Source organism: Styela clava, chromosome 9 (genome assembly GCF_964204865.1).
Source record: "Styela clava chromosome 9, kaStyClav1.hap1.2, whole genome shotgun sequence".
Classification (NCBI taxonomy): domain Eukaryota; kingdom Metazoa; phylum Chordata; class Ascidiacea; order Stolidobranchia; family Styelidae; genus Styela; species Styela clava.
Window position 1 is genome coordinate 16,721,828 of NC_135258.1, and position 27,188 is coordinate 16,749,015.

The 27,188-nt window shown below is 31.8% G+C and overlaps 1 protein-coding gene across 1 annotated transcript; it reads left to right on the forward strand.

Annotated features, from left to right (window-relative positions):
* The first annotated feature begins 1,564 nt into the window (after positions 1 to 1,564).
* LOC120338812 (voltage-dependent calcium channel subunit alpha-2/delta-1-like) lies at positions 1,565 to 26,896 on the forward strand. Its single transcript, XM_039406770.2, has 24 exons — positions 1,565 to 1,927; positions 2,505 to 2,589; positions 5,777 to 5,887; positions 6,318 to 6,374; positions 7,103 to 7,370; positions 8,507 to 8,721; positions 9,494 to 9,706; positions 10,562 to 10,765; positions 11,366 to 11,535; positions 14,382 to 14,538; positions 15,055 to 15,126; positions 15,744 to 15,806; positions 16,139 to 16,275; positions 16,654 to 16,806; positions 17,953 to 18,065; positions 19,025 to 19,251; positions 19,529 to 19,909; positions 20,526 to 20,585; positions 21,005 to 21,076; positions 21,658 to 21,835; positions 22,345 to 22,573; positions 23,370 to 23,525; positions 24,081 to 24,135; positions 24,423 to 26,896. Exons 1-24 carry the CDS (start codon positions 1,833 to 1,835, stop codon positions 24,525 to 24,527), a joined length of 3,576 nt encoding a protein of 1,191 aa, XP_039262704.2. The 5' UTR covers positions 1,565 to 1,832; the 3' UTR covers positions 24,528 to 26,896.
* Positions 26,897 to 27,188: the final 292 nt, after the last annotated feature.

Sequence of the window (27,188 nt, forward strand, 5' to 3'; positions counted from 1 at the left end):
TTAGTGCCAAATACAACGGGTATTTGTGGACATGAATTACGTGGTAAACTGCCCAGTTGTAATTAATTTCGGATTCGTGTTTACAAAATAATAAAACTAATAATTTTAAAATGCAACGGCGATCTTGTGGCCTTCAAATGTGTGGTAAACTGTCCGATTTACCAACATTTGAGTTATGATAATAGAATTAAAGTAACACAGTAAGGCATTTTAAGTAGTGGTATCGGTCATGGATTCTCGACTATTTTGCGCAGCACAAAATCATTCTAGTGAAAAGTCCATACTTTTAAATACAAACCAATGGGAACCATTATCCAAATTAGTTCCCAAGAGCGGGATAAAATATAAACTTGTGACAATTTTTCGTGAGTACTAAAATAGGAATCAAAACTAATTATATTCGGCACAATATCACGACAATCTGTGGACATAAATTGTGGGGAAAACTCGCGATTAATATTAATTTTTGATTCCTATTATCGTATTTACAAAATACAACGGCGATCTATGGACTTACAATGTGTGGTAAACTACCCGATTATAAATAGTTTTTGATTCCTATTTTCATATTTATGAAATAATATAATAAAAGTATTATTACTCAAACATACAACGGTGATCTGCGGACTTAAAATGTGTGGTAAAGTTCCCGAATATAATTAATTTTTGATTCGTATTTTTGTACTCACGAAAAAATTGTCACAAGTCGGAAAAATACCTCATACTTTATCCCGCTTTTCGACAAATAATTTGGATAATGGTTGGTATTTAAAAGTATGGGCGTTTTGCTAGGATGATTTTGTGTTGCGCGAATATTGAAATCCATCATTGATACCACTATTGTCGTATTAATTTAATTCTGTTAACATGACTCATGGTATATAAAATATATACTGCAATAATCTGCAAATATGAAATGCCTAGTAATATAGCTAGGTTGTAACTTGAAGATAGCAGTTATTCCATTGCTTATTGTATGGAAATTCCTACATACATTTAGATAAGCTTCAATTAGTGGATTTTATTTTCGAAGTATTCGAAATTTCATATTCGAAAAAAATAATTTCGAATGTATTCGAAATAGTGAACTATTCGGTATTGGCCATCCCTGTATAAATATTTATTTAGTCCTTCATTGACCGCAAAGTTCAATATTGTTAATATTCAATTTGTAATTTATTGTATATTGCGTCATGCTAAGCATATTGATGAATATTTCTTGGATTGGAAGAGTTTTGGTTTGTAAACGACGAGACAAGTATTTTCACACACTATCCATCACACCAACTGTGACAAGTCGATCAATTAAGCATTTTCGATATAATGAAGAATCAACAATCCATAAATGATCACTCGCAAAGATTTACGACAAGTCACATTTTAGTGATATATTGTGTATTTGAATATCGAACAATAGTGTTTGTACTGGACTTGTAAAATTTTCATTATTAATATCGATGTAATCGTAAATATATACTACTACGATGTAACCTTTATTTTACATAATATCTTACTACATATAGATATATCGAATAGCGTGGATATACTGTAGTAGTATACGTATTACCATGATTGTGCACTACAGTAGTCGTTGATTTTGATTGACGATCGACAACGACATCCGTGCCAGCTGCAACTCTCGAACTGGAAGGTCGGCCAGTTTACCATCACACAGACTCCCATTCAACCATTTGCAGAAGGCGGCGGCATTGGGCTGTTTTCGTTGTTTGTTGGTTTCATTCAAGCTAGTATTCTGTCTTGTTGTTGGATTTGGTCATGCCGTCCGTGTTGTTGGGAATTTTTAAAACATTGTTCGAGTGGAAATATGCAATATGAGTTTTGTGGGATATACCTGTTTTCTTTGGGTTGTGTTCTTCTCTTACTCAGCAACTCAAGAAGCCGGTCACAACATCGAAAGGCAGTTGAGGTGGGTACTTCAGTACCGGTACATTCTGACAGCGCTGCTGCAGAACATAACGTTCGGCAATACATTTATTCTGTTATTAGTGCAGTACTAGTACTGTATTATTCTATAATATATCCTGATGTTTTTATATTAGTCCATATTGCAGGAGGTAATATCAGATTGTATTCTTCACACTGTTATTGATGAGTTCAAACTGGTAGAATACTGGTATATGTACAGTAATAAAAAAAAAAAGATAAAAGTAAAACATTTGGTTCCCAAACTTTTTCAAAAAAATTCCATGACGGACCCATTACTTGTGTCTAGCAGATTGAGAATACTTTAAGTTTTAAGTAGATACATCCATGCCAGTGTATCTATAATAAATAGCTAGATAGCTATTACCCCCGAATATTACCCTGGATGAAAAGTTGTTGTTTGTAATATAATTTTTATAATCTTTCTTTTCAAAAATAAATATAAAAAACAGTTTTTTATCTTGTTATTTTCATTTTATGTATCATTCATACAGAGGGTTTTATTTTTCATATTATATGGTTTTAAGTTTCAATAAAATATTTATTCCTTAATATTTCAGAATCAAAGTATTTGCTGGTGAAGTGAGTCATATTTTGGTCAATAAATTACTGGGTGAATTTACAGGAATTTCTTACTTAGAAGAGGTATGTCTTTGTTATTGTTCTCAAGCCATATTTCAGTACTATTAAATCTCAGTGTGTTTGAACTAAAGTAGGAATATTTATGGGGTCTCGTGTAGTTTCGTACCTCAAGTACTTCTAGTGGGTGTAGCATAACTATTTTAGAACATGTCAATCCTAACCCCCACCTGACTACGCCATCCAAAAATGACGTCACTACGACGCCACAAGCACTTCATGGAGTTTGCCAAAGTATACCTACGATCGCCCAAAATGGCATCTGCGCCAGCGATAAGGAAATCACTAACGACATCGATCTCTCTCATATCGGGATCGTTGTGACAAGAATTTTTAGATGACGCAGTCAGGTAGTGGTTAGGATTGACATATGCAAAAATTGTTTTGCTAAGCCCACTGGAGTATTTGAGGTACGAAACTACACTAAACCCTTTTTATGCATGTGTTTGTAATCATTTCAAAATCCCTCATAATTTTATCTTTTGTGTATTGCATTTTTAATATTTCCATAATATTGATCATTTGCATAAATATTTGTATTGAAAATATAAGATGGTTTTCTATACTCATATCATTACAATTTACAATACAGACACTAACATTTTTTCCAAGAATTGATATTCTAGTACAGTGATTCCCAAAGTGGGCGATATCGCCCCCCAGTGGGCGAAAACGATACAGAGGGGGGCGAAAAAGTCTAAGGGGGCGATAGGGGGGCGATTTTGCGATACCTGTTTTATGTTCGGCGCACTTAATTCTGTACTCTGTGTGCATTCGCAGGCTTGAATCACGTGGGCGATTATCACACGCGAAAGGATTTCTGGTCTCGTCTTCGCAGTAAGGCAAGGTAGTTTGCGTATCCCAGTGGTCGGCAAAATATGGCCGGAATAAAATAATCTGGCCCGGGACGATTCACTGAATGGACCTTTCTCCGACCTTTGACCGCGGAAAATTCTTCCCATACTTTACTATTTTAAAATTTTCGGTGCTTATTTCAAGAGTGGTTTCGCGAGTTGTTGCTTGTAAAATGGAGTATTTGTTTCAAACTATCATTCTAATACACACCATTTAACAATCTGTTTTTTAAAAGTACCGATAAAGAATTTTAGCCTAGTTTATCACAGCTATTTCTACACTAATTTTTGATTGCTGTATTTAAACTGAAACTCATAGAAAGACAAAGTAATCATTGACTTAGTTGATTTATATTCAAATTTCCGAAAAACAACTAAAAACTAACGAATATAATTCAAAAACGCCAAAATGAGGTAGTGTTCACGACCACGCCTGAAAATCTGTCTAAGTGAGAGTGTCTGAGCGCCTGAGCGAATGGGAAGGGGGGCATTGTTACGTTTTTTGCATCTTGCTGATTGGCCAATGTCACGAAGTAAACAAGGAAGTCTATGCTCGGGGAAATATCCAAACGGCGGTTTTGACGATGAAATTTTTTTATTTATAATCTACGCTCGAGGAGTAAATTACATTTCTTTACGTAACAGAATTTATCGTGAGACACGTTTATACTGAATTATACTATATCCTAACAATTTAGGGAACAGCCACTCGTTTGACGAGCCTACAATTTACTTATAATTAGACAAATGGAAACACGCAGAAAAGTTGATGTTGAGTGCAGGGGTTCAATAGCGCAATTTAGGAAGTGAAATGCTATAAGGCAAGAGTACACGGCGGTTTTTGAGGAGGTAGAACCCTGGATTCTTTCATTCCCGACCTATTATATGGTAAAAAGGGGGTTTTCAGCCGTGCTACTATTGCTATTAAAACAACGAAATCACCTTTCTATCAGTAAACGGGGTAATTTTAGATATAATAAAAAAATCGCTGAAGAACACCAAGCTCATCTATCTCATTAAAAAACACTATAAACTATGATTTGTCTTCTTATTTGGTGTGTAATATATTCGTTTCTGACTTTATTTTTTTTGTAGTACAGGGGGGCGATGAAGTTGTATAAACTAGTTTAGGGGGGCGATGGTCAAAAAAGTTTGGGAACCACTGTTCTAGTAGATAATTTGAGCATAATGAGAAACTAGGTTTTGTCAATGCTGCATTACGATAATTCAGTATGTTTATTGATTTCTGAAAAATGTTTGAAAATTCTGAATATATTGTATGTTGGTTAACAACTGGACATACTAATCCAATACCCGACATGCTCTGGTGACCGGGCGAGAGGCCATGGTTCGCCATATGATTGAGCCCTGTTATCGACTATCATCTTCTGCTGGATAAATATGTAAATCCTATTCCATCCTGGTATATTTGAATAAGTAATAGCCTACTTATACAGATTGCAACCTTGATCAACATCTTTGTAACATTTGGATATTCACATATTTTTAGCTATGTTTCAAGCATCCTACTTAATTTTTCTAAATATATATGTATTGAAATTTTGTTTTAGTGGTTTTATATAGGCCTTTTCTGATAACGAGAAAAATGGATTGCCACTTGCGTTTAGTTGTTTCGGTTTTCAAATTCATCTTCAATGTATCCATCAAAATCATGATTTTTCATAGCTTATTACCCACTACATTTTGTATTGCTTTATAGTTTAAATATGTCTTAGTGCTCTGTACAAACGTCTGAAATATTAATTAGTTAGGTTATGGAATGTCTAACTGTGGGTTATGAGGCCAATTTTGTACTGATTTAGGCATGCATAATTGATTAGTTGCTGTAATAGCTTGTTTATTTTGAGTGTGTAATTTCATTTTGTTATTAATAAAAATCTTTACTTCATCTAATCTTGTGACTGTTATGCAACGAAAAATTTAAAAGAATTCTTTTTGTTTAAATTGGTAATCTCTGGAGAAATTAGTTTGAATGGGTTTCTACATTTATGCATAATTAATAATCAAGAATGCATATAAGGGAAAAATACAATTTTCAAGGATATTCACGCATAACACTCATTTTGGTCTATTCATCATGTATATTGATTTTATTGAAAGCCTGTATATGTTTATTAGTCATAATTGAATTATATTACAAATCAGGACTCTGATATCTGTGGTTTGTATGAAATTGAGATAAACCGTTTTTCTTTTCAAAAGATATATTTACAATTTGCCTTTGAAAATCTACACTCAAAAGATATCTAGGTACTTACCAATTAAATCTGTATAAACTGTTTTTGAGCTGATAATTATGTATTTGCCTATTATTCTAGAAATACAGCAATCTGAATTTGGCAAGTGTTGACCTGGATTCAAAACAGCTTGTTAGTGAAAAAGTTGAAATATTGCAGAAGATTTTCAAGGACAGAGAAGACTTAATTAAAGTTTGTATATGTTTAATAATGAGAAAGATCTCTCTTCTTAATAACGTTGTTATATTTTTTTCAAAAAGTTTCGATATGATTTCACTCCTTACCTTAAAAATAACTGTATACTAGATTTTTAAATTTCAACGGAATTCTTCATAAATTAACTTATTAAGATCTGCCATTATCCATTGCCTCAATATTATTGACTTAGATTTGTAATATCCATATTGGTCTAAAATTGATCTTTGCTATATGGGAGTCATAGCATTAATAGCAATTTTATTTTGGCCTCAACAATTCATTTGCAAAAAAACTTCCCTCACTTTTGTTTGTGTACATCTGCTTACTGATTGTCTGCTTATCATTTAGCATGGTGTTGGAGGGTGGTGTAGAAAACAAATGTGCAAATATTCGCTAACAATTTTTTTTATTTTTAAATTTCTAGAGAATAGCACAAGAAGCTGAAACACTGAGATCTGGGGCAAATACAAGTTCTCTTACTGTAAGTAATATGGTAAAATATAGAGATTAGGTATCTGTTCTACAATTCAGTTTGTAATGTTTGTATAAGAGTTGCTACAAATGGGACAAGTTTCATACATTAATCAGTGATATATTTTTTTTTTCACTTTTTGTCACAAACTAAGCTTTGAGTCAAATCAAGTTTTATTTTATTAAAATTCCCAAGTTGTCCAAGTTTTAGTGTCATTTTTATAAAAATATCTTGCTCGATAATAACATAATATATCTTGATTGAATAATAAATAAACTGCTAATTGTAAACTCATTTCACTCTCAAAAAGTGTTAGTGGATTTTCACTTATAGCCGTCAGTTTTAAGACCTCATTAGGATTAGAGTAGGAATGGGGTATCATTCTAAGTTCAGAATGTATTTTGTAATCATTTAGAATTATATAGCAAAAACCCATTTTTGAAGATGTACCTTTGGGGTATAACCATACACAAACAGGATTTCAAGTGTTAAAAACTTCTTCCTCATTTTCATAGAAGAAATTTATGGTTTCTGTTTTTTGTTTTTGATTTTTTTGGTCAATTAAAAAAATTCAAAATCAAAACTACAGAAAAATCTAGAACGTATTTCCAACTATTCAGATATAGTCATATTCATAGTTAAATAGATTTTTCATTTTATTTTTTCTTCATATTTGATATTCATTAAGGGAGATTTTAGAATTGATGATATTTATGAAATTGTTTTTAATATTATAGGCTGGAAATGTCACTTTTTATTCGACACCAAGCTCAGAATCGAATGAAACAGATGCTGAAATCCCAACAGAATCGGAAATGGGTCCTAATATAATTTATAGGAATGCGAAATGTGATTGTGGGCATCAAATTCCATCAGATGTGGAAGAGGACAGCGTGGAATGTGTGCAATCACCAAGCGGATATAAACTCAATAAACAATTCGGCAAGATGCCCGTTGCGTTTGATATGAGTTCTGTTCATATACCAACAGAAATTTTCAACGAAGGTGACATAATTTTCAAATGTGATGAGAAATTTTTTTTTGTAAATTTTACCTATGTTATTTTTCCTCTTAAACACGAAATTAAAATATGAATCGGTTTGCTAAATTGTTGTTGTTGTTGTGAAAAATTCTTTTTTATACAACTACTCGACCAATCAATTTCTCGTTTTCAGTACTTGAAGAGGGAAGGAGTTGCCAGAATGCCTTTACTTTTATTTCTTTTCGAAATTTTTTCTTAATCTTGCGAGGCCTGATAATTCAAATTTTGCTGTTTATTGTTAACTCCTGAGAATGCTTTCGTATAACTAATGGGAACACTTATTTGGCTTTGACTTTTGTGTCCGTATATTTTATTATTGCTTTCTTGTTTTTGTTATGCAATAAACTGATATTTGGAGAATAGGCACGATACCAAAATTCTTAGATAACAATGATATGATTTAAAAAAGGAAAATATTTTATAATCAAATTAGTATAACTTCCAAGAACTACATTTTCAAATTGTGTCAATGTTGAAATTTGTTTAGTAAACTAATTGGCGCTTCAAAGTGATAATGGTGTTTAAGTAAATAAGATTTATACTTTGGCATTACACTTAATTAAAATCCATATTCAAATCCATGACCATATTCATATTGAAACAATTATGTATGCTCAAATTTTGTCTCGTAATTTAGCTTCCAAATATTGTGAATTTTGCTTGAGAATTTTTATATTGAAAAAAAAGTGGTATTTTTGTTTACCTAATCTAAATTCTTTATATACATGAAGACCAGTCAATTTGAAAATTAATATGGAAAATTAAATTTTTTTTTTCATACTCAAATTCATGCCCACTCACTCAAAAGTAAATTAGACTGGTCTCTGTGAGTGAAGCGACCACTCAAGTAAGGTCTGAGAGCTGAAACTATAATGAATTACGCTGTGAATTATGCTTTTGTGAAACGGATTGGTGTGAGACTTGTACCGGTTTTAACGTTAATACAACTAGTCAGTAAAACTACCTTAAAGGTAGTGAATTTCACACAGCTAAGATTCTAGGAAAATTCCTATATCCACATTTCACAAACACCTTGCAGTTCAACATCTTGTAACTGAATCATTGTCATGATGGATATATGGTCATTTCTGCATTTCAGATCCTGATGTTTTGTCTGATATCTACATGAGCGATGGAATCGATTCAATAATGCAGAGAGAAGTTTGTGTGAATAACTTCTATTCTCACTTAACAAGATGGGTTTATTATGCCACACATACAGGAGTAATGAGGTTTTTTCCTGATCGTGTATGGTCTGATGATTGTGAAACACCAGATATTTTTGATAGCAGGATATCACCTTGGTTTTTGCAGGTATGTGTAATCAAATACTGTAAAGATAGAGTATTTAAATTAATTATTTATTGGTGAGGAAAGGAGGAACCTTCGGAAGGATACATGAATTAGTTTGAATTTGTATCGGAATATCTATCCTAGATTTGCTTCTAAAGACAAGTTTAGACTGATTTTAAAATTGTCAGTATACTGAGCATTTACCAGACATCCATCTGGTCACTATCTAATAATATATCGTTATTGATAGTCTTATAAGTAGTAAATTCGAGTTGGGTTGCGCGAGACTAACTCCCTATCTTTTCTCTATGCCTTTATGCTAGTGGATCCGTATGCGAATACTGCAAGGATACTGTAGCTGGAATAAACATGACTATTCTATTCAATTAAAGAGTCCAGCTGCACACTAACACAAATGTATTTCTGTATTACATTTGTGTTAGTGTGCAGCTGGACTCTTATAAGTAGTGTTGCTTTATTTAAATAATTCAATCAAATACTTTCAATGCCTTGCCTTTCAGGGCTCGGATTGGGTCAACTTCACCTCCATTGGGGTTAAATTTGGCAAGCAAGGAAGTATTTGACATTGTTGGGGTTGCAACGTCCTCTGTTGCTCAATAAATATTGTTGCACTCTTTGCTATAAAGACACTGTCTAGCTCAGCACCACCTTTCTGTTTTTCATTTATTGTACACTTTTGAAATTTAGCAAGGAGTAAACAATAGAATATGGATTGAAATCCTGTTTTAGTGTATTCTTATCGTGCATTTTTAAAACAATTTCCTTTTTACAGAGTGTGTCATCGCCAAAAGATGTCATAATTTTGATAGACAACAGTGGAAGTGTAGAAGGATTGACATTGAATTTATTTAAAAGATTAGTTCGTGATTTTCTTGACACTTTGACAACCAACGATTTTGTTAACGTGGTATTATACAATGAAGAATACAAATTCATCAATGAGAAATGTACTGGGTTACTTCAAGCTACTCCGAGGAATAAACAGGTAGAGGTTTCAAGATGCCTAAATTCTAAAGTTTTTTAATTTCAATGAAGAAAAACTTCCTCACGATTCGAAGTTTATCATCTAATTCAGTGTTTTCCAACCTTTTTTGATAAATTCCTCTCGCTATCAATTTGGAACACTTCTGTATTCTCTCTTCCGATGCATATTTCTATTCGTTGTTCATTTTCAGTAGATCCCTAGCTATTAGCTAGCCATATGCGCACATATTCTGACTTTTGTAAAATTTAAATTATTACAATAATACTAAATTGGAGAAAATATTCCCAACAAACACTACACCCAAATGCAAAATAAAATTTCCGCTCATAAATTAAATAAAATTCTTTTCCGGGGAGAGAATTTTGTTCATACAAATGGTCCAATTAAGAGAAACTACTTATTTTTAATATAAAAACTCTAAATCCCCAAATTTACATGCCAAATATGATTAGCGCAGTTTTAATGTGTGACAGTATCATTAAACCAAGTAAGAACTCAACTGGATTGTGTTGAATTACTGTTAAATGAATGTAATTCAAATTGTACTGGTTTTTCATCAATTCACATCTTTTGGGACGAAAATTGGAAGTGTTGTTAATTAGAAGCAGAAATTTCATATGAATTTTAATAGCCTAATCTACATTGTTTGTGTAAAATAAGCTTGATGCGAGATTCCAGAAATGAAGAAATATTTTTGATTTGCCAGATAAAACTTTCAAAAACCTCAATTTGGATTAACGCTTACCGGTAAATTTTTTTTTCATTTTTTTTATTTGAATGACTATATATTTTGAGCATTTCTGTAGCTGTCTTATTTATATCCTATCAATGCTTGTTGATCTTTTTTATTTACAGCTGCTACAAAATTGGGTCGAAACAATCTCAATTCATAACAAATCGAATATTGAACGAGGATTCAATGTTGCTCTTAAAACATTAGAACTCACTACCCATGTAGATGTTTATTCAGCTAAATGCAATCCTATGGTTATGTTTTTTACTGATGGTGATGCTATCTATCCAAGTGAGGCGATGCGGGCATGGAATTCAAACGAAAATGTGAGATGATATTTGGTTCTTGTATTGGCATTTTTAGTGATTGCTGACTGGAAATTTTCAATCATTTATTTATTTTTTTTATATTAATCTGTAGTGGTTATAATCTGGAAAATTTCACGACGAAATTGCTAAGAAAAAGCAGCTTTTTGAGCAGGTTTTCTAATCAGAGTTTGAAGCAATATACACCATAGTATTTCAGTGGAAAGTTGTAGATGTTTAAAAGTCAAAAATTAATATGTTTTCCTCATTTTCCCAAAACAGATTTTTTTTAAGTTTCTCTTTTTAGCCAAAATCCCCCTTTTCATTGTGTTTCATATTTACTGTTCATAGGTATTTTGATTCAAGTTTTATCAAGATCTTTTTAGTGTTAGTCTCTAGTGAGTTTCTAACCTTCCTAGATTATAATGTATGACTTTGCTTTGAGCAATCTTTACAGAATTAAAAGACACCGAACCTCTAGAATGCTCTTGTTAGATTCAGTTCTCCAAACAACGAACTTGAATGTGAAATTAGATACTTTTACATTCCATAAATGTTGATTTGTGTAACATAACCAAATGTTTATTTTTTTATTTATCTGAAAAAATTTTCTTCTTTCAGAAACGAATATTCTCTTTTACTGTCGGGAAACATTTTTACGGAACAGAGACGACAAAAGAAATAGCGTGCAAAAATAGAGGAAATTATTACATTGTTCCATCTTATACGGCCACTAAATCAAATGTACAAAATTATTTGGTGAAAATCAGTGAGGTTGTTTCTGCAGAAGAGTAAGATATCTGTTATTTGTTTTGTTCGTGAAAATATATGTTATAAAAACTTGATTATTTTTTAGAAACGCACTAATATTTTTTTGTTTTGCCGATACCGATCCGATACCAATAATGTTGATACCGATACACGTAATATAATTAACATCAATGTATATACAATTTTCTTGAGTGCATAGGATAGACAAGTTGAAGTATTTGTCTGTTTGGCATCATTTTTAACCATCATATTGGTTCTCAATGGGGGGGGGGGGGTCTGCGGAGCGATTTGGGGGGACCGATGAGCACTTTGACTGTGACACAGAAGCAATGCTGAGATGGCTTTAACTAGGAAAACAGTTTTAGTATTAAGCAAAAAGTGAAACATGATGGTCACTGATGTTGCACTACTCAATATTAAAACAAAATTTCCAAACATGATGAAAATTCTCCCCATCACACAAGAATATCGATTTTGCTCGATATCTGATTCTGTTACAATGGTACATCTCTAGACTTGTCCCAATTGTCACTGTTCCTTGGAACATGTTTATTACATTTACATTTGAACTATCACTGCAGTTCAGTTCATACATTTATGAATTTTTAATTCTACCCTTTTGACATGAAAATTGTGGAAGTTCAACCATGAGGCACCAATCATCTAAAATGGTTCAGGAATTCAATTTAAAGTCACCTTGAGTTTACTGGCAGGGATTTGTTTTGAGTATGAAAGCTGACTCCCTATCAACATTGGAGTCTGGAACTACTATTCAAATTATGAGAACATCAAAAAACATTTTATATTGCCATTCATCAAAATGAGACTTAGGAAAACATTTCTGCCAGTCAGAATATTGACTTCCCAATCATTTCTTTTATTATTAAAACTCAATCACTTGTGATTTGCTCGACCCTATTTCTTTCAGAATTTTTATTAATATTTAATGTTAATCCGCCTGCTCAGTTAGAAAATCTGTCCAAATAACAGCACAAATCATCTTTACTGATATTCAAAACTATGTAACTAATTCAGTCAATTCGAAAAACCTTTTAATTTAAATAAAAGCAATTCAGGGTTGTTTTTGGCTAATGATTAGGACTAAATATGTTGATAAATTTAGGTAATTTTTTACAATGGTATAATTTGACTGAACCTTATGGATGCTGGTGAATTGAATAAATTGAGATAAGGTATATTCAATGCAATTGTTTTTCCTTTTAAGAAATAATTTGTAAAAAATTGTCCCTTTTCCTGGTCTCAAATGCTTGTTCAACTTTTAGTATCTCTAGAAAAGGGAAGTCGAACAAAAAAGTTCCATTCTTTAGCATTTTTAAATTTACTTATTACAAAATCTCTAGAAATTTACAAGGATTTATTTAAGAAAACTTCTCCACTGAAAATAACAAACATAGTACCAATATTCCATAATAAACACGATTTTTAATATTCATTAGCTTTGGCCATTATTGGCCAGTTTTCATGCTAATTTTGTGTATAGATACATTGTTTTTGTTTTTTAGCATGAATAAAATGTTTAATTACCTTGATTTTTGGAGGATGTCCCCGTTATTCATGTTGTTTCTTGGATTGATCCAAAAGTTTCCAATTATGGAATTATGCATTTACATATCAATATTCAATTTCCGAATTGATTTCTTAAAAAACATGATTGGACAAAAGTGATAATATGTGGTTACCGTATGTGCCAGTATAATTCGGTTTTGTGGCAAAATGTTATACATAAATGTCTTTTGCTATTGCTGATTCAAGTTTGCATACTCCCTAAATCCTGTTTTTCGTAAATCTACATTTATTCAATTGTTTGTTAGCAATTACTTATACATTTGCTTACAATATAATATGTTCGGACCATAATTGTTACACATAAAACATGCCTATTAAAAGCAAACCGGTATGTATCTCTGTAAAGGGAATCTATTCAACACCTGATATCTATACACGAGTAAAACTATTGCTAAAAGCGCTGTCTGCTCTCCTAGCGAGACATCAAAAATTACATACAGGGCAGCCAAAAAAGAAAGGTATCCATAAATTCATAGAAAATTTATTTAACCCTTGAACTTCTGTTTGTGCATGATTGTATCTAAAAGTTTCAGTAATTAAGGAGACTTTGTGCAAAAAACTTATGTTCACTCTAGAAAATGTTCCAAATGACCTGGACTCTGATTTTTGGGTCATTCTGTAACTACGGAATTGAAAATATGTGTACATTCTACATATGTAGTACAATTATACATTTTCGACAAAAGATCACAATTTCCTTTATTTATGTATATTATTAAACATGTAATCCTTTTTTATTACTGGAATATACCAAGTATGTTTAGTGTGTGTGAAATAACTTTAATCATGTTTGTTATGCTTTGTTTTCTTACTTTCTCCATGTTCGTTCATATTCAACAAACTAAGTCAATTCAACTTTGAGAAAACTGCATATGTAGATAAAGGCTTTCTTGTTTTTGTTCAGTTTGACGGGTCACGGTCAATTTCAAAGTTATTCTTTCATGGCAGTCTCGCTTCAATCAATTTGAAAACAACATGAAAACTACTCCCTCTTTAGTCGGCAATCGATAGCGTTGAGTCTGATTCAGTGTTTCTAATGTAACTTATCCTTACGTACTGCCAATGCAAATTCATTTAATTAGTTTGCCTGTAATTCAACTGAGAGGCCATTATTTATATTTGAAAATTAAATTGCTATAGAAAAACATTTCATTTTAACGTAAAATAGAGATTTTTTTCAATTCAACATTTTTTCAATTTAAACGCTACCCACATAAATTTTGAAAAGGGGCCATATGACATAATGGTTAATAATTCGACATAAATATATTTCTTTTAGAAAGAAAGTCAGATGGAGTCTTCCATATGGAGATAAACTTGGCCTTGGTTTTATATTATCTGGATCAACACCAGTACATGATGAGAACAAATTAATTGGAGTCGTTGGAATGGATGTTGTATTGAAAGATCTTAAAGATGCTATCACAGATCCGAATGTATGTTATTTTCTCTTCTGTAGGCTTCTTCTCTTCATTGTAGAAAGCACTCTGTTGCCTTTCCAAATTTTTGAATTCCACCATTATTTTTGTTCATATATTTTAATTGTTTGAACAGAATCATAATATGATCTTGTCACAAAAAAGTAATTTGCAACTTTGTGAAATGAAATTATTTCTGTATTTTATTCAAAAGTCTAAATTTTAATAAAAGTTATTTTAATGTACCTTGCTCTAGACATCGCTGGTTGGCCGCAGTTTATCAGCACTAAGGATCATTTAATATTCAATTTATCTTCTTCCGTATTCCTGTAAAGTTAATGATAATTCTAATTACCATGCATAATTAAGTGATTTTGACTTACGAATATTACCACTGCTTTGACAAATTAGCAAATAGACGTTGCATATTTTGGTATTTTATTTTGAAAAAAAATGAAACTTGAAAATATTACGAGTCTGTATTATGACATTGATTTCATAAATTCAGCATTATTATTTTCTAATAAATTTCAGATGGGACATGACTATTACCCTTTTGCGATTGACAACAATGGATTTGCCATCATGCATCCAAATTTAATAGAGGTAAGGAAAATGAATGACAAGCAACACAACTGATGTATTACATCATATTAACATTATAACACTCTCTGATCAAGCATGATACGAATATTATTCGGGACGCTTGAAAAGATACTTAGATGACTATACTTTATAAACACTGGTAATTGTTGATGACATCTCCTCTGGGAATGGGTTGAGATTATAATGACAAATTCAGCAAGATTTTTATTAAAATGTCAATGCATTAATTATGCAACGAAATATAAATGTGGTTATATTAAAATCATTAATGATTTTGCATGGTATTCGCAACGCTATTTTAGTAATAATTTCTAAAAATCATCATTTTTTGTTGCTTGTCAAAACTCTGCTCGGGATAGTGAAATAATTAATTTATGACACTAATTAAAAAATTTAACAATCAAAAGTCGTTGTTTCCTGCTTATGTCTTTTCCAATTGTTTACTGAATTATTCATAATAACCATTAAAGCTTTAAATCTTATAATTTCCTGCTGTTTGTCAGTCAATTTGAATCAATCTTAGGTGAGGTTGTCAGGTCTTCCACGTTTTCAATTTTTTTCAGCATACTCGTTTTATTCTTACTGGTCATTTTTAACTTTATTTCTTTATATTTCAGGAAAATCATGATGATGTAATGTCTGTTGATTTTGCTGATTTAGAACATCCTAATATCGCTAAGGTAAGATTGATTGTATTTTGCACAATATTGTGAATAATTTACTAGCTAACATTTTGCTCAATTGTTGTTGTTGTTTTGAGAAAAAAAATTTTTTTTGCAAGAAGTGGACCAATTGATTTGAAAAATTCAGTACTTTAATATTGAAAAAATCTGTTTTTTCAAAGATTTTTTAGCCCACTCAGGTGTGTAATTAATGTTCAGCTTTGTAACGTCAGGTCGGGAATCTGTTTTTCTCATCTGTTTGGAAGAAAAGACATTTTATTATTATTCAAGCTTTGTTTATAAAGTGTAAAATGAGCAAAACTTATAGTTGTAATTCTTTTATGTTTTAGATTAGACAAGACATTATTAATGATCTGAGTAGCACCGGTACTTCATCATTGATAAAACCTTTCGTTTTGGGTAGAAAATATCTGATAACTTCATCTTATAGATATGAATATGCTTCAATATCTGGAACTGTTTTCAAGTATGTATATAGCCCATACTTTTTTGGCATATATCTTCAGCAGAGTTTGAAAGCTTGCTTGGTTGGTTGATATGCCTTTAACATTTCTAATATTATTTATTATTTCTGCATCATGTCCATAGACATTTTTTTGCAAGAGACAACAAATGAGGCTTGAGTGTTTCTCCATTGCATTGCTGAAAGTGCCCTATTGACTATGTTTGTGTTGGCAAAAAAAAATATAGATGACCATTTTAGGGTTGGAAGATACCTAGCTTGTTTTTTGGCGTGACGAGTTGCCAGACGATAACAGTAGCATATTTGCTACGTCGTTCACTTATATTGTGAGATGATGAATTCAGACATTTGGAATAAGTTCTTTTTAATACTATGTTACAGGTTCGGTCTCGGTATTCATTCATCAAAGTTGAAATACCTTGATACCACGGATGCTATTTCGACTTCTTATCCAGATTTAACTTTGGAAAAATTAATGGCTGATCAATCATCCGATACAACAACTCTCCTATATTCAACACCTTGTGCCAAAAAGTAAGTCATCAATGTTTGGTGGAGTTCCTAAATATTGATGAGATATGGATTTTGTAATTGTCTCTGATTACAACTAAGTGATTTCTGTAATGATCTAGCTACTTTTAAACAATTCGGAGTTTTAATATTTATCAATACGACACATGATTATTCGGACTAATCTATTATTTATTTTGTTTGGAATTAGGTAACAGAAGATAGTTATTATAAATAATGTTTTGATTAGTGCACTATTTTCCACAGTTTTTTCAAATATTAAATTTTCATAATAAAAGACTGTCTTATCATGAAATTATTTACGCAAAATGCCAATTTTCTGAATCAAATAGTGCTAAATTATATCAAAAATTAAGGATTTTGAAGTAGGTTCGGTGGCCTATTGGTTAAAGCGTTAAGATTTATGAACTATAGTGACATGGCAGGTTGAAATCTCAAATCCCATTGCCATAACCTTACCCAGTAAGTAATAAACGAGAATATTGGTCAGAGACCGAAGACTTATCGATCGAAAGTTAGGGGATCCCCCAGAACAGCGCTCTTACTCTGTAGTGACACCTTGTGTCCCATCACTAATTAATCAATAACTCGCTAATTATACGACATAATTCGTACCAAAATCAATAGGCTTCTAGTCTGAGATGTGATGAATGCACATGCAAAATCTGGAATAGATTCAATCTCGCTTTCGTGAGATGTTGCGTGCATCTAACAGACATACAGACAGACAGACAAATACCTATCAACATACTTACCGATTAAAATCGATGAGTAATAAAACTAAAAAAGTAGCTTGCTGCTTCTACAGGGCCTTGTCTGGAACGATAATCGTATAATATGCCCTACAAAAAGTCTCGACTATTAAAAAATTAATGATCTGAGACATTAGATAATTAACATCATAAAATTTGACGATATTATGGATTTTAATGCAAACAGCTAAGACGATTATGTTGATGTGTAATATACTTTTTGATTGTTGATAAATTAAATTTGAATTTTAAACCTTGTGTGGGGTGGGATCACTAACCCAACTACACCACATATTCGTAATCTGCAATGCCAACATAGACAAGTTAATGCATGCTAAAAAGATATTGTTCAATGTCAAATTATCTTAAAAAACCATTCCTGGCGATTTTTTTGCAGAGAAGCTGTCAGTTTCAATCCATGTGAACTGAAAGAGAACAGTACCGATGCCACTGATGCTGATCTAAATTTTAATGAAGGTGTTCCCATTGAAAGTCTGTCCAAAATATCCTGTGAGTTGTGTTTTTTATTACCGTATTCATTTTCATTAATAATTACTGGGGATATTTAATGTGTTTGAATTTTATATATTTGAAATAATTTTTTTTGTTTTTATTATTATTTCTATATGCATGAAAAGCATTATGATTTATCAAGAATTTTGTTTACGCAAATTTTCATTGTAAGAAGCAAGGCTGTGGGGTCTGAGTTTGACAGGATATATGGATATTGAAGTTGTATCCAGAACTGCATTTTTAAACTTGGGTTGGGAGTCACATCCAAAATAGAAATTTCAATAATTTATTCTTCTAATTCTAACTTCTAACAGCAATAATCCTAGTTAAAATTATTGTTGACTACTAAGAAAGTTGATTGAAAATTCCCAACAGACAATCAAACAAGCCTTGCATACGTCAAAGTTTTTTGTTAAAAATTTTGTGGAGATGGGAACTGGACTTTAGAGTCAATATTGCGTGTAAAAAGTCGTGTCAGCCCAGATTCATATGTTAGATCTAGAATTGTACTTGCATGTCTCAGAATTTTAGAGTCAGACAGAGTCTGGTGTAAATTGTCCCTGACACCACAGCCCATATTAAAAAAAAACAATACCAGGAATTATTTTCTCTTTTTGCACTATCAAAATCTTTTAAATATTAGTGATTTTACAATTGAATATTATTTCATAATGTTTGAAGTATTGAAATGATACAGGGTATCTCAAAAAACAGAACCCAGGTCATTTGGAATATATTCTAGATAGAGCATAACTTTTTGTGCGAAGCTTCCTGGATTACTGAAACCTTTGTATACAATTATACACAAACAGAAGTGTTGAATAAATTCTTTTTATTTTCATACAAGTAGATGCAAAATTTATGGGCTCTGTTTTTCAGGTTAGCCTGTACAAGTTTGTTAACCTTTTCCACCCGACCAACATATTTTTGACTCAACTCAATATTTTCTTTTGCAGGCAATATGTCTTCCCAGATTTATTCCGGCCTTCTGCTGCATTCATATGTTAGTGATGATATGGCATCTAATTCTTGGGATTCCAATTCTTCAATCAAATATGGAGATGGTGTCCTTGCTCTATACACTGCTCTAGAAACTCCGTCTTTCATAAGAACAAAGTATTTGAATTTTACTGATCAGACTGATGGTGATATTGAAAGTTTGAGTGATGACCGAATTAAAAAGGTGTGTTTATTTTATTTGATATCTGGGGATGTCCTATTCATATTTGAAATTGATTATATTCAATATGGTTACTTCTTGATTTTTGGAAGCCTTCGAAAGACATGAAAAATTTGTACAAAAGGAAATATTGGTCATAATAACTACTTTATCATTCAAACATTCTGTGTTACTAAATTTAATTGCCATGAATTTACAATGATGAGTCAATTTCTCATTCAACATTGCCCCACGCGATTGGGGCATATTTACAATTATTTCATTTTTTTTTTATTCACAGGAAATACAGGCTGTTTTATCTAATCCTCGTGACAGCATGTATCTTCGACATGCAATCCATAAGCCACAATGGACAATATATACTTTCGTCGATGCCCCTGCTATAGAATCTTCTGAAACTATTGAACCCACAACACCTAACAATACGGAAACTACAACAACCACACAATATCAAACCACAACATCTCCATATGAATCTACTACCACTAGCGACTCTACAACCAATACTCCACCTACCGCTAGTACACCTAAAAGAGGGTATATCGTGGCAAGCAAAGTTGTCAGGGTTTCTGGTGACGAACCAACTATCTCTCCTGTGGTAACTGGAGTCGTTTTACATCCAGATACATTTCAAAAAAATATGTTTAGTCTCGCCTACAGGGTATGTATTATGAAAAAGTATTTCTAATTTGTTTGTTCGTTATTGTAATAAAGAGGATCAATATTACCAATAAGGGTTCTTTTTGCCAAATTTTATTTACTGTAGATACCATTGTTATGCGTGAAGTAGTGAATTGTTTTGCTGAATTGTTATTCTGTATTCTTTATTATTTTTAAATTGGTATCAAATACTGAACCAGTTAATTTTAAATTTTCTGTACTTGGAGAATTAGCTGGAAGGCTATTAGAATAGGATCAAATTTTCGTATTAATCCAAGTGGAGAGGAAAGTTGATAAGCGGCTCAATCAGATGGGCACCATCGGCCTCTTCTTTTTAACAGTCTGACTGAAATGGGATTTGTTAGCCAGTTTTTTGTTTGAGATACATGGACTTGATGGGGAAGAAAGCTGTAACCAACCAGCGCTTACATGAACCACCATACGGCAATCCTCTGGACCTAATTATCTTCCACAGACCACACAAATTTTTTTTCTGAGTCCTATATTTAATCCATAATTTTGCTGTTTTATTGTAATTCACTTTTACATGACATATATTTATGTGACGTTTGACATTTGTGTCCATATATTTCAGCATTACTCTCTTTTGTTTTTAGTGTAACAATACTGTCAATTGTAGTACAGAAGGAATGGATATGCTTTGCAATGACACTGAGGTATATTTTTATTGTAGTAAAGTTTTTATGAATTGCTTTAGACATTTGCCACCATTAATTAAGGCTGCTATCTGAAATATATTTCGCAAGCCGAAATGTGATCTCATATATAGTCTTGGTTGAATATGCTATACCTCATAAAACTGAATTGTTGTTGATAATTTTGTAGTTTTGTTTAATCAAATTTTTTCCGCTGATGTCCAACAGTTATGTATTCATTACTCTCTGTTAGAGGTCGGGGAAAACAAGATTCGAATATCACATTCTTAAGAATATAGAATGAGGCCCTTAGGAATATAGTTTTACATCAGAGTCATACTACTGCATAACAGAGTCATACATGCACCCAATAAGTTACTGGGAAAAATTTTGGTTCGTTATCAATTATCATCGAATACTGTACTTGTTTTTACTTTCAGAATACTGAATGTTTGATTCTGGATGATGGTGGATTCCTGATTGCTTCAAATCAAGAGAAATATTATGATGATGTAAGTGTTTATTACGTGGAGTAAATCTACTTTTAGATGCTTGGTACGCTCATTTCAACTAAAATATAATAAACACCAATTTTTCAGTGATGGAATTTAGTGAGATTTTACTATTACCAAAAATTTTAATTCGTTTTGGATCCATGACTGTGTTTTTTTAAATAATGGCATAAGAAGCATTTGGTTTGAGTATTGAACTAAGCTTAAATATTTTGTTATACCATTTTGCTAGCTGATTCCAGTATTATTCCTTCAGTTATAGAATACGTTCTCACCATGGGGAGTAGAATATAATTATTTAACAAAATATCTTATATTACTGATTCACTTACTATGCCAGTTCTAATGACCATACAAGTAATAATAATGAATAAATTGATATCACATAAATTTTGCTGTATGATATATTTTTGAAACTTATTTGGCCAAATTTTCAAGGGGTGGTTTTAAAGACATGAATGAGGTATCCAGACAGTCCATTATTCACACTTTTCCAAATATGCATTATGGAAAGGATGTTCTTTTTTATTAAAAATATGAAGTTTCTATTTAAAGAATTTGATTATTGTAATTTCTATCAGGTGAGCAAATTTTTTGGTCTCGTTGATGGTGAATTTATGAGGAGTCTCGTGAATAAGAAAATATACGATGTATATCATATGTATGATTATCAAGCTGTTTGCGAAAGACCAATAAATGATAATTCTGCTGGAATTCCGAGATGCTTTGTACCTACAATTACTGATCTACTATCGTTCGGTAAATTTTGTACTTATTTTATAGGATTCTATAAATAGTTATTCGCATCTCGGGATGGTTTTATTTATTTTCCCTCCTGTCTCCCTTTTTTTATCATTAACCCACTTCACTTTGAAATATCATTTTAGAATGTTGGCATTCATAAGTTTAATGAAGAAAGTTAGATACTGAAATGAGAGTTTGGTTCAGGCCAATTGAATTACTATTGTTTCGGCAATATCAATTTAAAATTTTGGAATATTAGAAATTCTTTTTTTCGTGAACTCAGTCATGATTATGATTTTCACTTGATTAGATTTGCTTGAATATAATGCTTCACAACATACCTTTTATACTATTTAAGGGGGACATACCTATGTATGTCTGAAGAAGTCTGACCTTGGTCAGATGAAACGTTACAGAAATATATTTGTGTTAGTGTGCAGCAAGACTCTTGAATCACTTAGGAGAGTTATAGCCATGTTTCAATTTTATAGCGTACAGCGTCTAACTAAAACTTACATTCTTAGGTTGGTGGTTGTCATCTTGTGCAAGGATGTTCTTTTATACATTAGCACAATCTGCTGTATTCGGAATTCATTCATTGTTTGAGTTTGGACATTCTCATTCTTCAGCACCTACGGGTTCAATTATACCAACAAAGCGAGAACATTGTGTTGAGAAAACTCCGATTTTACATTTTGGACCGAACAGTCCTATGTTATTTGGACAGTTTGACTGTACATATTTTTGTGAAAGGTATATTCTATAATAATATTTCAAGATAGCCATCTTTACACAATTTACTATTCTGTGCACACAAAAATATTTTGGGGGCATTAATATCAAAGACATTGGGTCAAGTGCATTTTAAATTAAAATTCTGAATATTCCAAAGTCAAAAATACATTATTATAACCGATTTCATTTTTTTTTAGCTGAGATTTATAAATAATTGAAAATATTTTCTTTTCGAATATTATCAATTTCAGCTATTGCAGTCTGTTAACCAAAAACACCTGTTAATTTCTGAAAGATGAGAAATCAAACAATTTAAATCGTTGTTTATCATAGCTATCCCGCATTTGCAAATTCAAATCATTGAATATATCTTTACTTCTATTTGATTCTTGTTGAATATGACCAAATATAGGATATATTCCAGATTACTTTAGAAATGATATGGACGGGCAAAATCCGGCCCATTGGGTGATACAATCTGGCCCGTCTGATGCTGCCACAATCAATTTTAATGTTTTAGTTTAAAATATCTTAAGGAATTTGTTGAGATTTCTATTAAATTTAGTTTTGGCACGTGGCTCATTGTTTTCCACTTTTGCTTTTGTGACAATAAATATATTGTTCATAAAATGTAACTTTTTATGTCACACTTACATAGCCCGCCAGTCTAGGTGGGCACAATTTATGGCCCCTGGTCCAAAAACCTTGCCAATCCCTACGTTAGAATATATTCGAAATAGTAAATTCTTTGGGTTTAGTCATTCCTGTATGTAACCAATTCTTCGTCTCGTTAACTATTGTATTTATTTGTTAGGTCATTTACTTCAATTTATATTGAAAATACAAATTTACTTTTTATCGTGAGAGATACTGAAGCAATATGCCAAGAAGATTGTTCAATAGTAAAACCTTATTATAATACTCCTATTGATGTTACAATTGATGAAACATGCGCTAATGATACAATCAGGTAAGTTTATGTTAGGTTGAATAGCTTTCTCATTTCTAAAAATCTGTTTTAGGGTTGTTCATAGGAAGTTCCAGTCATAGTCAATTTCTTTTCAATGGTAATGCCATGCTATTGATGAATACTTTTCCCAGTTTAAGCTCTTTTTAACAGAATAAGTTTGAAATCAAATTTGTTGATGCTTTATTATATATTTTGCCTTATCAGACAGAGATAATGATATTTTCCGAATGCCCTAAAAGTACACAATGCAGGTAAAAAAGCAAGCAATGATGGTAAAATATAATCGCAAGGGAAGACTGCAAGGTCGACTGACCAATCCCTAAATGAATGTTATTAGCTTTTTGAACAAAGGAAAAAATGGATAAATGTATATTATACTACTGTCTTGTTTGCAGTTGATGCTGTTTAATCTTTTCACTCATTGTAAGAAGTTGATATTGATAAATAAATGTCTTAATGATAGTAAAAAGTTTTAGATAGCTTGAAATCATTTCACGGCACTTTTTCATGAATTATGAATAAATTGTTCTCAAGCCAAAATGTCATTTTTTGAAGGTATCGGAAACCTCCAGATGACAAATGTTACGACGTAAGATCATATGGATCTAAGGTAAGCAGTACATTTCAAAAAATCCTTCAGCTGATGATATGTAACTTATTCTAATCTTTACTTCACAGCAATAAATGTGTTTTATTGGCAATATAGCCTGATTGTCAGAGCATTTGACCCAACTATGTTGGTCCTCTTGTCCAAACCATGTGTCCACAGCCTATGACAGGCAGCTATAAATTGGAGGCTCAGTCAATGCTAGACTGAAGAGATTTCAGACCTTCCAAAAATAGAAGCTCCTTCCTTACTGTTTAGTGGATAATAATTTTGTGTTTTATTTTTCACAGGACAAAGATAGTCCATGCAGTTCAGCTTCTATTGAACTTCCATATTTTTATGTTATTTTATCTTTTGCTTTATTACATCCTGTTTTATCACATTTTTTCACATAATAGTTAAGTCTGCACTTGCGAAGTTTTATTGCAAAATAAGTGCCTAGTGGGACATTGTATATTCATCCTAATTTTTCACAACCCACCAAAGATGGATATGGTAGTTGGCGCGGTGTTTGACTCATTTTGTTAACATATTGAAGTACTCTATAGCGCCAAGTGTTGTATGCTATTTCTTATAATGAGCGTATGTTCTAATCACAAAATTCAATATTTTGGGTGATCCATATGTTAAAATTTTTGATTAAATAAATGGCTTTTTGCATTTCATATCATTTCAGATTTGATAGATTTTATTCTAACACTCAATGTTGAAATTGCATGTATGGATACTCTCTATACAACAGGTTCTATTTTTTTTTCCAAATTTCTCGTATATACGTAACCGTGTCTACTAGCATTGCCATGCTAAATAGTACAAAATATTTCTTTGGACCATTTTTGTTTTTCAAAATGTCATATATGACTGAATTTAAAATGAATAAATTTGTTTAATTTTTATACTTTTGATATACTAGTACCAACTTTTTAGACTTATGATAAGAAATACGTCACTACAGCCCAGCCACCATTTTGATCACAGTGAAATTATGGTAATGTAAACCACTTTTTATCTGCTGTGTATTTTTGTTTTATAGCTTATACATACACTATTGCTATTTGTGATTAGCTTAGTTTTATAAATTCATTTTCCTATTGTTTTATCAACGGTTCAGAATAGCCTGAATATGTGATGATTTACCTATCCTTATACATATACTTGCCCTACAATGTAAGTTTGCCTACATGCTACTCATTGCATATTTATTTCCATATTGAACTCCCTAAGGGTACCTTTTATATTATAATATTCATTGCCTCCAAATCAGTCATATTGCAAACGGTAATATACTTTTGCCATTCAAAATCTGGATTTCTCTTGTTTCTGTCTCTATGTGGTACAAAAATATATTCATACCGAACTACCAAAAGCATGCTGTGAATGGTACACATTTTTATTCTTAGTGTTGCAACAAAATATTTCGAGGGTATCTTGTTTTTTGATATTTTATTTTTTAAATCATATAGCTTTAGTTTCATTATTACATAAACCCATTGAGTGCCTTTATATTTACTTCTTTAGTTTGGAATATTCATGTAGTATTTGTTTTTATCATTCATACTGCAGTTGGGATTAGGTTATCTGTGCCTTCGTCAACGCTATTATCTTATCGCTAGTAGTGTTATTTCTTTAGTATTTTCCATTGCATGTTTTTTGCATTTGTTACTTTTATTTTTTTTTAAATTTAGAAATGCACTATAGTTATATGGTATTTTGCAATTTTGAGCATTTAAGAAGGCTGTTTTAGCTGCAATATAGTTAGCTGATTATTATATTTCAAACTTTCAATTATCACTAGAGGATTGCAATTCGTGTTGTGTTTGAACTAATGTCTATTGATGACACTAAGTGTTGATTTGTATTGGAGTGTTGGAAAATAATGGCACCAATTATTATGATCTTACATATTACAAAGTTACTTTTCTAGATACAGGCTATATATAAACTATGCTATTGGAATGTTTTTTTGTAATGGACTATAAGTCTTCTATTCAGACGGCAGATTTGATTTTAAGTTGACTAGCTAATTGAATGAAGTCTAAGGCGTTATCAATATCCCTCCATTCTAGTTGCACTATTTTATTAATTTTGAAGTAATCATGGGACGTCCAGCAATGTAAAATAAAATTATGTTATTCTGCTCTTTTACTTAGTGTTCTTTTTATGTTAACTGAGAAAAAATTCTTTTGAAATAGTGTTTCTAAGAATGGACTTCCACAAGGCTCAGTTATCGGGCTTTATTTTATCAGTTTAGAACAAATCATTCTATCGTCTTCCTTTGTGATCTGTTAATTATTATTTGTCCATAAATTCTGCCACCATCAGGTACTTGTACTTTTTGTCTTTAATTTTCCAGGATGACAGTCAGAATTGGTGGATTGCGTCATGATTCCATCCATACCTAAACTATACCTGTTTATTCATTGAAAAGTACTATTGCACTTTCAATTGCATTTTTACATCTTTTCGTTATTGTTGCGCTTGCTTTATTTCAGTATTTTTAAGCTCAATTGCACTATGTTATATAAATTATTTGTTAACACAGTTACTTGTCACTAATACTGTTGAACATTGTGAAAGTCACATGCGTTCACTCCAGATAATTGTGAGCCGTCTGTGGAATGCTTCAAATGCATAAGCATTTAGGCTGATTATACCGGTATTTTCATATAAGCTTGAAAATTGCTGCATGCTTTTTCTGCATTTATTCATAAATTTCATTACATATTTACGGAATGTTTTAAGAATAAATTGATAAAATTGTTGATTTTTGTGTTTTTTCCCCCCTATAAATGCACACAAGTCTTACTGACATGCAAGCTAGGTAGGGATCTGCCTTTTTTATTCCACCCACTGGTCAATCAGTTTATGAATTTTCAAACTAACTTGTTTGCTTTTCATCATTATTCAAATGCGTCATCATATATACATGAAGCAAAAGGTTACTAGAATGTTCAAGTACTCATGAACTATATTATTATATACTTGACAGTCGTCTTCGTCTTTTTTTCGGGGCTTAATGGGGCGGTCCCATGCTGGGAACGCTCCATAGTTGTTTG